Raw genomic sequence first — 13080 nt, 5'->3', positions numbered from 1 at the left:
ACAGTACTATTTAAAAATTTTTTTAGTAAATTTCGAATCCATCTTTTTAGTAAACATTTTAATTACATTATTCGAACAGTAATTTAAATTGGGGAAAGAGAATGACATGAGTGTTTATGCCAGATTTTTCTACATTAAATTTATTAGTGTTATAACAATTAAAGAGAGAAAAATTGCATCAAAATTTTGGTTGTCCTACTCTCAAGTTTATAATTGAATTCAAATACGCCGCGTCAGTCAGTCACATGTGTGATACGTGGAAGTTCTGGTTATGGTTATAAAGCTAGTTGAGGAAGGTATTGAACGTTCAGTATGGTGTCAAAGACAACTGTTCCTAAGTTCCAGGTGTTTATGTGCTACTACTCTCAATCTGTTAGAGAATTATCTCGAGTCTTTAGGTACCTGCAGTAAATTTTTGATCAGTTTCTGTGTTCAGAAATGGAAAGTGACAAAACTATCCCTGAAAAAACTCCAAAGCAGTTAGAAAAAGAAGCCAAGAAACTTGCGAAATTAGAAAAATTTAAGCAAAAACAGGAGAAAAAAGTGACTGAACAATCAAAAGAAAAAAGTGAGGTAAGTGTTTAATAACTTATTGTTAGCATGGACTTTGTAGTTCATCAAATAATTTACCTACATTTTAGAAAAAAGAGAAAAAAAAAGAAATCAAGAATGACATTGGAACTGAAACATATTCGGTTAATACCCCACCTGGAGAGAAAAAGGATACTTCGTGCCCTCTACCCGATTCATACAACCCTAAATATGTGGAAGCTGCTTGGTATCAATGGTGGGAAAAAGAAGGTTTCTTTAAACCTGAATATGGGGTGAGCGATTTAAACTTTTTTTTATTTAAAAATGAATACGGAGCAAACTAGATTGGTAAAACTTCAGATTTGTTGCTGAATCGCTAGTGTAAACTGGGTTGCCCTTACTGGGTTATGTTCTTAACAAAAATAACTAAGTCCCCTTTCTAACGAACATGCAAACCTAGTGAGCCGGGAACAATTCTGAAGTTTAACCATAAGTTGAGTTACTTGGAGAGAAAGCAGTTTGTAAAAAAGGGGTTCTTTAGTCACTGCACTCTTAAATGGCCTTATGTACGTAATTGTTTGTCAGTAGTATGAGCGAGTCAGTATTACTTACTTATCCGGCGCTACAGTTCGATATGAACTTTGGCTTCCCGTACAATCCTGTTCCAGGTATCCCGATCTAACTCCTTTGTCCTCCATGCAGTCTGATTAAGTCCCGCTCCACGTCTCTCAACCAGCTCGTTCTTCTTTTTCCATCAAACTCCTGCTTCATTATTTTTCTTATCATCAGTCCCTCTGGTAATTTCTGTATATGCCCTAGCCAACCTATCCTTCTCGACTTGACAAACCTAACTATATTTTCATGCCCATGAGGGACTCTACTAAGTGTTAAATGTGTAATAGAGGTTTGTGATAGTTACTAATTTTCCTGTGGGTTCGCTAAACCCAAATAGTTGCGAACATCAACTACAACTTTTGGCTTTACTTGAGTGGTACGTATTTAAGGGTCGCCAAGATATCTGAAGAAGTGGCTTGTCAAATTCTTGCTAGTTATTCTGGGCAAGTCGATATTTTCTTGGTGGCTACATTCTCTTCCCAAAAACATTTCTTATGATATATCTTTTGAAAGCCTCATCATTTCTTATTTCAGCTAGTGTATACTCCAGAAGTATATATAGCTGAATTACTATACAACTTAACGAGAAGCAAAATGTTGTGACCAAGGGAAAATGAAAGCCTTTGGAAACAAATTTCCCCATCCTCATTAGTCTAAATTTTTTCGTAAATTTGGAAGTTAAATAATATTTTCTGTTAATGTAAAATTAAGGTTGGTTGATTGTTTAATTTTGGATTTTTTGTTTGAGTTTTAGTGTATGTATTTTAAAATTTTAGGGCAAAGTTATATCAGCTCATAATCCAAAAGGAAAATTTGTTATAATAATACCTCCTCCTAATGTGACAGGATCGTTACATTTGGGTCATGCATTAACAAATGCAATTCAGGATTCCCTCACTCGTTGGTAAGATAAATGAATTGCCTTACTAGTAAACTAATGTCAAATCCAGAACATTTTAATTTAAAAATAAATAATTAACTATCATTTAAAAAAATGAAATGTAATCGCTTTCATTAAGTAACAGTTTATAAGTGAATAAATGAGAGTAAATAGACACTTGATTATATTATTATTCACATTATAATGAATTCTATTATCTTGCTGCAAATTGCAGCTTTGAAATTAATTGAATTTATTAACTAAACTTATCCGTTTTTTATTGTCATTGGTAATCATGAAAAAATTAAGGCATATGTGGAATACATTTTTTATATTCTTGATGTTGTTTTTAATTAGGCACCGAATGAAGGGTTGCACTACATTATGGAATCCAGGATGTGATCACGCTGGTATTGCAACGCAGGTTGTGGTTGAAAAGAAATTATGGCGAGAAGAAAAAAAAAATAGACACGATCTTGGAAGAGAAGCATTTGTTAAAAAGATATGGGAGTGGAAACACGAGTTAGTTTTATGTAAATATGTTAGAATTGCCCATATGAATACGAACGTTAAATTAAGTAAATATCTGAATTTAACAGAAAAGGTGACAGGATTTATCAACAACTGCGACGTTTAGGATCATCGTTTGATTGGGATAGAGCTGCTTTCACTATGGATCCAAAACTCTCTCGAGCTGTTGTAGAGGCTTTTGTGCGATTGCATGATGATGGTGATATTTACAGAAGCAAACGTTTGGTTAATTGGTCTTGTACATTGAAGAGCGCTATATCCGACATAGAAGTGAGTCTATTAATTTAAAACCTAATTACTTTCTTTTACACTCCAATTGTTACAAGTTGATCTAAGTATTCAAGTTCATGAAGGAAGCTATGATATTTTCAGTGAATCAAATTTAATTACGTTAGCAGATGCTTAATATACAAGTTTTCTAATTTAATGCCATTAATATTCTAATTGCTTATTTGAATGTGGACTCCATTAAATAATTTTTAAGATTAATTCTTGTCCAAATTAAAGTATTTAAAGAAATAGAGTTGTATAGGTTGACAAGGTGGAATTAACAGGCAGAACACTCATGTCAGTTCCCGGATATGCAGAGAAAGTGGAATTTGGAGTGCTTGTTTCATTTGCCTACAAAGTGGTTAACAGTGATCAAGAAATTGTTGTAGCAACCACTCGAATAGAAACCATGCTTGGAGATACAGCGGTCGCAGTACATCCTAATGATGAAAGATATAAGCACCTTCATGGATGCAAAGTAGTACATCCTTTTTGTAATAGAACACTTCCACTAATTACCGATGAATTTGTTGACATGTCTTTTGGAACAGGTAATAACTTTGTACATATTATGTTTCTTTATTAAATTAAAAGTTCCGGCAGTCATTACTTCAAAAACGCTTTCTTGGCAGAGACTTTTCTGAGTAATTGCAAAATTATAGAATCTACCTTCTGACCGAAACTCTCAATTAAAATTTTATATATAAAATTAGGTGTGATAATGTTAAAGATCCGCTTTTAAAATTCTTCCTTGATGTTTAACCTATTTAAACATTTATTTTTAATATTTTTTAATTTATTTAAATATAAAAAAAAATCTGGCCAGTCATAATATATATATATATTATATACATATATATACACGTCAATTTATAATTTGAATGTAATATACTATTACTTTTCCTGAAATATGCTTCAGTTAAAAATTAATTAACGTCTGGTCGATTACATATAATATATATATATTATATACATATAATATATATATATATATATATATTTGCCAATTGCCTTTGCTCCGGAGCCACCTCAGTGCCGGTCTCCAAACAACGGCTACCGTTGGAACGTGAGCAGTAAGATAGATAAAAAATGTAAAGCCTGTCAGGTCGGCTCCAACTGAGTTTCAGGTAGTACTTCTAAAATTCAAATTAAGTCTGGTTGAATTTACATAAAATATAACTAATTTTGCAGATTTTGAACGGAGAAAGTGAAAAAAATCTGAAGTTAAACGGGAACGGATTGCTTCTTTTTGTAAAGATTTTACAAATTTACTATAGTATGACTTTTTAATATTAAAATGGATTTTAGGTGCTGTAAAGATAACTCCAGCGCATGATCCTAACGACTATGAAGTTGGAATGCGTCATAAACTGCCATTTTTAACAATAATTGATGATGAAGGATATATCACGGGTGAATGTGGTAAATTCAAAGGAATGAAACGATTTGAAGCGAGAAAAGCTGTTTTGGCGGCCCTTAAAGAATTAGGCTTGTACAGAGAGACGAAAGATAATCCAATGGTTGTACCTGTTTGCAATAGGTCAAAGGACATTGTGGAACCTCTGATTAAGGCTCAGTGGTAAGTTTTATAACAGCATTGATGCGGTTAGCGTACTGGACTCCCACGCGGAGGCCCCGGGTTCGAATCCAACTGCTGACCCTTAGATTTTCTCTTCCTAGGAGCTTCTTATAGCTCACTGTCCGGTGATGGACAGTGTTGTCTGTAAAGAGAGAACACTGTCCGGAGGCTGGCAGTGCACTGAAAAAAGCTCCGGGCGCCAATAACCTTAGATGTTGACGCGCCTTAAACATTAAAAAAAAATAGCTATGATTATTTAATTTTATAAGTGTGTATGTTCACAGTTGATACCTGATTTTTGAGGAGATATATCTTAATGCTTACACCGTAGTAAATTTTTATATTAAAACTTCAAGCTCAAAAAAAAAATAATAATAATTTGATAGTTTAAATCTCACCTTGAAACTATAGCATTCAATTATTCTCGTTTTAAATCCTAAGGCAAAAACATCTGCAATATTGTTAAAGATTGACGGTTTACAAAACTCGACTTAGACCACATTTACTCAGACATTCTTGCGGCACCTCTGGCTATAAAGTCTTACGAATTATTCAAGATACTGTGAGATTGCTGCCTGGTCAATTTAATAGTTTTATACTTTTTAATGATTTTTTCACAGTTAAAAGGGTTACGGTAAAAGGGTGTGTGCTGACTGATGGACTGAGCACAGTCTAGGCCCTGCTATTCCATATTATTAATATTATTACGTTTAAGGAATAAAATTTATTTTTAAAAAAATTGTCTATTGCAATTTATTAAAAAAAGAACTGGTCAAATCTCGTTATGTACTTAAGGCAAGCCAGTTATTACAGAAATGAGTTAATAAATGAATTTAATTGGTAAAGGGCATAGGAGGATTATTTTATGAAGTTAAATTTTGAGCCATTATTTATTTCGGGTGTTCTTTTGTTTTTGTTTTCTTAGAAAGGGTACATGTTTATTTATTTTATTTTTTACTGAAATGTTGTTTGTTTATTTACAATTACCTTTTCGAGGGCGTAAAAAGTAGTTAATTTTTGTTATTAGAAAAATTAGAAAAAATAAGGAAGAAAAGAAAAAGAAACTGTTAATTTATCATTATTATTTAAAATGTGTTACACATTTATTATTTAATTTCAATTTATTAATTAATTGTTTATTGTATTTTATACGGTATTTATTTAAAAACACTTTCTTTAAAATACAGACTTGACAGACGGATTTTATCCATTGTCTATGTGCATAGATGTGAATAGAAGTTTGATTTATTTTCTTTTTTTATTTTTTGTATTATTTTTGTTTTAATTTTTCTTTGGTTGTAACTTTATATGCACAAAATAAATAAATAAATATTAAAAAAAGTAAGAGATAGCTTATCGATAATTTTTGACTTAAAATTATTGGAAGTTAAATTTGGATAAATTTTAAAATATTTATAAGGTTGTGGCAAATAGTCTTATTCTTTCCCATTTAAAAACACTATGGTAGTTTTGTATGTATTTCATGTTATATGGATTTCGCTGGTTCTTCACTTAGTTCAATTCTCCAGGTATGTTAAGTGTGATGTAATGGCAAAGTCAGCATTAGAAGCCGTTAACTCGGGAGAGTTGGAAATGATTCCAGAACTATATATTAAGACTTGGACTTATTGGATGACAAATATTCGTGATTGGTGCATTTCAAGACAACTTTGGTGGGGACATCGTATCCCTGCTTACTTTGTTACAATAAAAAACTCATCTGTAAAACCCGGTTTAGTAAGGAAAATATTCCTTTTATCGTTACATACAATTTGTTACTTCCGTTATAATTGTGTAATGATTAAATAAAATGCTTTCAGGATCATGAAAATGAATACTGGGTAAGTGGAAGAACTTATGAAGAGGCTAAAATTAAAGCATCAAAAAAATTTAATGTGGCACCTACCGAAATTGCTCTTAAACAAGATGAAGATGTTTTAGATACCTGGTTTTCTTCAGCCCTTTTTCCTTTTTCTTTATTTGGATGGCCGGAAGATGTAAGTTTAGTTTTATCAGGAAACTTTAATAATTAATAATAGTCAGAATGCTAAGAATATTTTTGTGTTGTGGACACTTTACTCCTTTAGAACGAAGAATTGAGGGCATTTTATCCTGGTACTCTTTTAGAAACCGGTCATGATATTATTTTCTTTTGGGTTGCAAGAATGGTGTTTTTTGGCCAGAGACTAATGGGGAAGTTACCTTTCAAGTAACTATTACTGTTAAAATATTTATATATATAATTTATTAATATTTTACAAATTTTAATTTCATTAATTTTTTTCTCTTAAGGAAGGTATTTCTTCATCCAATTGTAAGAGATGCTCATGGACGTAAAATGAGCAAATCTTTAGGGAATGTAATTGATCCAATGGATGTAATAGAGGGAATATGTTTAGAAGATCTTCATAAACAACTACTTAATAGCAATTTAGATCCAAAAGAAATAGAAAAAGCTAAAGCAGGACAAAAAATGGATTACCCAAACGGAATACCAGAATGTGGAACAGATGCTTTAAGATTTACACTTCTTGCATGTTTAATTCAAGGTATAGAAATATATCAGCACCGGCGGCGCTAAAATGTTGCTATTTTTATTATTTTTTGTCTTTTATTTTTACTTTCTGTGATATTTTGTTAGAGGATATTCGAATGGCACCCGTGGATTTCACATTTAATTTTTCAGCGGAATCACGATCACGCATTGAGATCCCCTGAGAACGAATACAGTATATCTATGTGGGTGTTTGTGTTTATGAGAGTGATAGCTAAATGACTTTAAAAAACCTGGTTCCAGGTAGTGTTTGTTCGAATAGGCAACTCTATAATTACCGGACAGTGATTATAACAGGTAAAAAAAAAAAAGCTAAAGACACCCAGCTTGATATGACCACGGATTTCCATTTCATGAGTACAGTTCTGAGCTAATTCTCTCCTACGAATAATTTTTTATACTAAAATTAAACTAGATTTTTTAACGTCCAAAGAAACGCGGATGACAAAGACTCTTAAGAGCCAGTGCGGACAAAGCATCCTCGGTGAGGAATTGCGTCGCAGATAATTTCCAAGTCGACCTAGTTAGTATCGTTTGAAATTTCTGAAACTAAATTTCTTACGTTATGTATTTTCTATTAATAGCAGATAGAGAACAACAGATTCTGTAAAATTGAGGCGTATCACCAAAAAATCTGTGTTGGCCTACATATTCAAGGACTGGCTTTTATTTACCCCCATCGCAATCTATTTATTTGTCGCCAATGAAATTAATTACTGCACTCTGCAATGCAGTATGTCGTAGATTAAAATATTTAAACAATGGTCGGTTAGTTGTTCTGAATTTTAAAGTAATTTTGTTATTTTTCAGGTCGCACAATAAACCTTGACATTTTACGCGTACAAGGTTATAGATTCTTCTGTAATAAACTCTGGAACGCCGTCAAGTTTGCTTTAATGTATTTCACAGATGATTTTAAAAATAATAAATTATTGGTAAATGATAAACCACTGATCCAAAAACTCGCAAAAGTTCTTTCAAATTGTCAGATTAGTAATTATCAAGAAACTTTGAACAAGCATTTTGAAGAGTTTAGTTACATAAATGGATACGAAATATGTGGAAAAGATTATTTACTCCAATCGATACTTACGAAAGAAAAATGGGACGCCGACAAATTTTCACATTTAACACGTTGGTTAAAACATGTCGAACGTAAATTACCTAGTGGTACTTTTCAGGTAAGTAATTATTCTGATTAAAAACTGATTAAGCCAAATTATTATTAGTGATTCGTCATTTTTGGTGGCCACTGTTAAATTTAATTATCTCCGAATTTTTTTGGTAAATTTTGAAATTTAATAATTTTTACTGGAAAAAAGCATCTAATCTCATTTCAGAGGTATCTCCATAATATTCTGGAAATATTGTGAGTTATCCTCTCAACAGCAGCAAATTAATATTGCTTTATATAATTCAGATTTAAAGTCTATAAGAATCCGTTATTTAAAAGAGGAAACAAATATTTTTGTTTTTTCCTAGTCTATTTACGAGAGCTACTCCTTGAAACTTCCGATGTGGATAATTTATTATCTCTGTTTTCAATTTTTTGTACAAACGTTAAAATATATACAGGGTGACCAAAGTTATGTGCTCCACCCACTTTTTTTTTAAACGGCGGGAAATTTCGAAAAAATAAAAAACACGTATTTAATCACTTTTGCAGGAGTAATATTTTTTTTTTTTTTACACATTTATCTCTTTATTCGATCTGAAATGAATTATAGTAGATGATTATCTATCAGTTGACAGGTAATGAAAGTGACATGGATCTTTGGATGTTGAGCCGCTTGTCTTCTGCTGTTAAAGATTGCAATAAGGCATTTGAAACTTTTGACTTTTTAAATCTTACCTCATCCTGTTACAATCTGTGGTTATATGAACTATGTGACGTCTATCTGGTATGCATTAAAATATATTTTATTTGTCTCTTGAACACATTGCTTTTGTATTTATTTTATGGAAGTAGCTTTATAGATCTTGTGTACATTATTTTATATAGATTTTTTGGTGGCATTTTATCAATTTATGATGAACGTTTATGATTTATGAACTTCAGCTTGTCACAAAGTATGGGTTAAACCAGCGTTTCCCAAAGTGTGGGTCGCAGAAAAATTCAGCTGGGTCGTGGCAAAAATTGTAAAAACACAAAAAATCTATAACTTTTGCTCTAAATTTAATATTTTTCGAAACTTTTTCAAGTACTGCAGGTGGCAACCCTTTACCACCGTTTCCTACCGGACCGTTTAAATTCGGATGCTCTGATTGGCTGATTTCGATTCGTCATTCAGTGCCTTCTCCGGTACATGCGCCGTAAACTCACTTGTATCAAAACAAAAATTAACATCATTAAGTCCTAATTTGAAATTACTATGTGATGAAAAACATCATCCTTCGCACTAAGGTCAAAATATGTAAAACTAAATTTACTTTATTTACTTTAAGTTTTAAATGAAGATAATGGATTGTCTTTAATTACTTATGTTTTTGTTATATAATTATTTTGCAATTTTTGTGTATGAAATAAACAAACAAATAACTTGAATTTTGATTTTTATTAAAAAATAAAATTTGTTTTTTATAAGGTGGGTCGCAAAAAAATTTAAAATCTCGTACCGGGCCGCGATCAAAAAAGTTTGGGAAACGCTGGGTTAAACACTAAGTTCTAGTTGCTTTTTATATTCGTTTATTGATTCCTTTACTCTGATACAGAGTATAATAGATTTTGTCACCTTCCCGAAAATGATTCTCTACTAGACTATCGCTGCATATCTATTTTCTTCTAAAAACCAAAATGTGAACATTTTTTTTTAAATTTAACACTGTTCTTACATTTTCAACTAAATTATTTAGTCAGTAAGAAAACGTTTCAGAGCTTGATTCTCAAGGTGCACCCTGTTTCCCTGGCATCACGGTCAACAGCGCCGACCTCTTGAAGGCCTGGTATAAACAAACTTCTACTTTTCGTAATCTGGATTTCCCAATAATAGTTTTTGTGCTGTTATCTTTTCTGGAAATTCCCATGAAATGCCAGTTAAAATATTCTTTGTTTGGTTTAATCAAGGCAGATTTGAAGACCAATTTCTTTGATTTTGCTAGAAAGGCAGTAGGTTTTTTTTTAAATTTATTTATTTATTTTTAATATGAATAATGCGCAGTTGAAGAACATAGAGGTACAGGATTAAATGTAACCAATTCTGATAAATGTTATAATTTGCAAATGAACGGAGTGCTTTTACTCCGAACCTTCTTCCTCAAATTAGCAGTGCGTGTTGTAACTACTAAAAATTAAGTCGAAAATTTTGATATCATTTTACTTTCCACCCAGATCTGTCACATCTTATTTTTCTCTCCAAAAACCTCAACAAAGAAAACGAAACTATTAGGAAAGGAAATTTTTACTTACAGCAAAAACTAACCATTAGAGAAAAGGGACAAGCTAGAATATGTTTAGGAAATATCTAAAAAGTCATAGAAAAAGTTAAAACTAAAAAAAAAAAAGCCGACTCTATACTAACGTTGAAAAAAAAAAATAATAATAATTCACCCAATGCTCTAATTAAAATTAAAACGGTTTGCTTTTATATCATAAAGTTAAATTTTCTAATTTTTGGCAATATTGTTGTATTTGTTTGCCATTATCATTATTATTTTTGTTTTTTTGCAGGAATCTCTAAAACCTGTATTTTCTTCTGAAGATAAAGTAGCTAAACTAACAGCACAAAATGTACTCTATTTTACTTTGGACACTGGGCTTAGATTACTATCCCCTATAATGCCGTTTATAACTGAAGAATTGTATCAGAGGCTTCCACACGGCAACAGAAGCCGAGCACCCAGCATATGTGTTGCGGATTACCCTCTTCCAGTACGTTTCAATTATATATCCTGCTATTCTGTACTAATACAGTGATGTTACAAAGACTACAAGTTCCCCAAGGTTATTTAAACTAAATAATTTTTAGGAAGATTATTGTTGGCGAGATATGAAAATTGAACAAGATGTTGAAATAGTTCAAAAAGTGATCAATAGATTACGTTCGGCAAGATCAGATTATAATATACCTCGAAGTTCCAAAACTGAAGGTAAGGCCTACACTCAAGTTCTGTCTAACTGTAAATTAATTTATTTTTGGTGAACGTTTCCTTTAAAGATAACTGGAAGCCTCTTTTTGAACGACCAAGCGACATTGCTTGACCAAAACACTTCAAATGACTCCTTTTAAAAATTTGCAGAATGCAACTGTAATTTATAGGGGTGTGGTTACTTAGATAATGAATAGGCACACAAAACTTCTTAATTTCACAGTGGATTTTTTTCATTAGATAAAACTTTAAGAACTAACACTGACATCGTAGGAAGGCTCAGACAAGCCGATTTGCTTATATAGATCTAGCATAACTAGTTGAAATACTCCCTTAAAATTAGTTTGTGATTAAAAATATTTTTTCTGCAACCATGTAGGGAAGTTCTCATTACTCAATTAAAATCAGCTGTGTAACGCCCAACTTCCCACACTAATGGAGGGAAATTCCCATTAGTGTCACTTTCCGCACTAGTGTGTGGAAAAACTTTATTGTGCTTCCTTGATATAAGAAGTTTTGTTATTAACATAAATATTTTCTGTAAAACTCTAATAAGATTATTTAAATTTATTTTATTTAAATAATTAAAAAACGAATATTAAAAAATAAAATAAAAATTGAAAGGAATATAGAAATAAAAATAATACTTTAATAAATAATTAGATATTTTTAATTATAACAGTTAAAAAGGTTATAGTGTTACCTTATAGAAATTTAAAATGGATTCTAGTGATGCCTGTTTAGAAAACACTCCTCCATCAATAAAAGAAACAGCAGAAAATGTAATAAGTAATGTAAATACGTAAGTAATGTAAATAATTGTAATATAACAATAAATGTTTATAATAAATAAATTACTTTTTGTAGACTGTAAAAATGAAATTTTTAATTTTATTAGTTAATAAATGGTTGCAGAAAAAATATTAAAATATTTTAATATTTAACTCGAGTGTAAAGTATTTTCCTCACACTCGGCAATTTGCACTTGCACTCGCATCGCTTCGCTCGCTCGTGCGTGCAAACCCTGCCTCGCGTGAGGAAAAGTACTACTTTCCACACTTGTTAAATAAATAACTATTCCTAGATAAAAGACAGTTTATTTAAATTACGCCCTCTTGGCAAATATCTCTGAAAATACTGCTACACCTTCTGATAAAATTTCCTTACCAGTTCGCCACACAAATAAAAGAATCACTCGAATTTTAGCAAAGTAAGATTTTTTTTGTAAAATAAGATTTCCCCTTTTTGTTTTAGCGTACTTCCGGTGTTCTAATAAAGATGTTGTAACATTACTTGAAAGCCATTCTACAATGATTCAACAATTGTCTTCTTGTAGCCAATTTTGCAAATGTGGTACTCCACCTGAAGGATGTGCTATCTTAACAGTATCTGATAAATGTGAAATATTTCTTGTTCTGAAAGTAAGGATACATTAAATTTTGTAAGATACAATTTATTTTATTTTCACTTTATTATATATATATATATATATATATATTTTATATATATTTTAGGGTCTTATTGATTTTAATAAAGAGATGGCAAAACTAGAAAAGAAGGAAGAAAGTATTAATCAGATTATTCAAAAACTGGAAACAGCTATGGCTAGTGAAGATTATCAAAAAGTTCCAGAAGATGTTCAAAAAATAAATTCTGAAAAACTTAATCAAAATAAGTGTGAATTAAGTCGAGTAAAGGACGCTATGAGTATCTTAGCTAATATTTAATACTTATTTCGTCCGTCAAACTCTTTTAATGCATAATTTGTAATTATTTATTTTAACAAATAAAAACCGAACAAATTTTTTTTTTAATAATTTTTATTGTAGGATTTTTTAAGAGAAAAATTGAATATTTGGACGTTTATAACTTCTGATACGGACATCAAGTAGATCTGTTAAACACAAATTACATACCCATATAAGTGGATTGTTTCAGCTCTCTATTAATAATTCAAAGATATTTTCGAGGAATAAGTTTGAGAAGTTTGCAGGTAACTTATTCTGAACGAAAAAGAGTTTAGAAATATTTTTA

The 13080-nt window shown here is 31.1% G+C and overlaps 1 protein-coding gene across 1 annotated transcript; it reads left to right on the top strand.

Annotated features, from left to right (window-relative positions):
• Positions 1-268: 268 nt before the first annotated feature.
• On the top strand, positions 269-12863 carry ValRS (Valyl-tRNA synthetase). Its single transcript, XM_074119039.1, has 17 exons — positions 269-573; positions 642-824; positions 1923-2050; positions 2384-2548; positions 2626-2827; positions 3090-3378; positions 4136-4406; positions 5936-6143; positions 6227-6403; positions 6494-6615; positions 6699-6955; positions 7771-8141; positions 8706-8861; positions 10628-10828; positions 10926-11046; positions 12301-12467; positions 12561-12863. The coding sequence occupies exons 1-17, from the start codon at positions 439-441 to the stop codon at positions 12771-12773; spliced, it is 3366 nt and encodes a 1121-aa protein (XP_073975140.1). The 5' UTR covers positions 269-438; the 3' UTR covers positions 12774-12863.
• Positions 12864-13080: the final 217 nt, after the last annotated feature.

This window comes from Rhodnius prolixus, unplaced genomic scaffold (assembly GCF_049639745.1).
Source record: "Rhodnius prolixus isolate KJV_2025 unplaced genomic scaffold, Rpr scaffold_2, whole genome shotgun sequence".
Classification (NCBI taxonomy): Eukaryota; Metazoa; Arthropoda; class Insecta; order Hemiptera; family Reduviidae; genus Rhodnius; species Rhodnius prolixus.
Note: the sequence above shows the minus strand (reverse complement) of the source record. Positions and strands in the feature narration are given on the sequence as shown.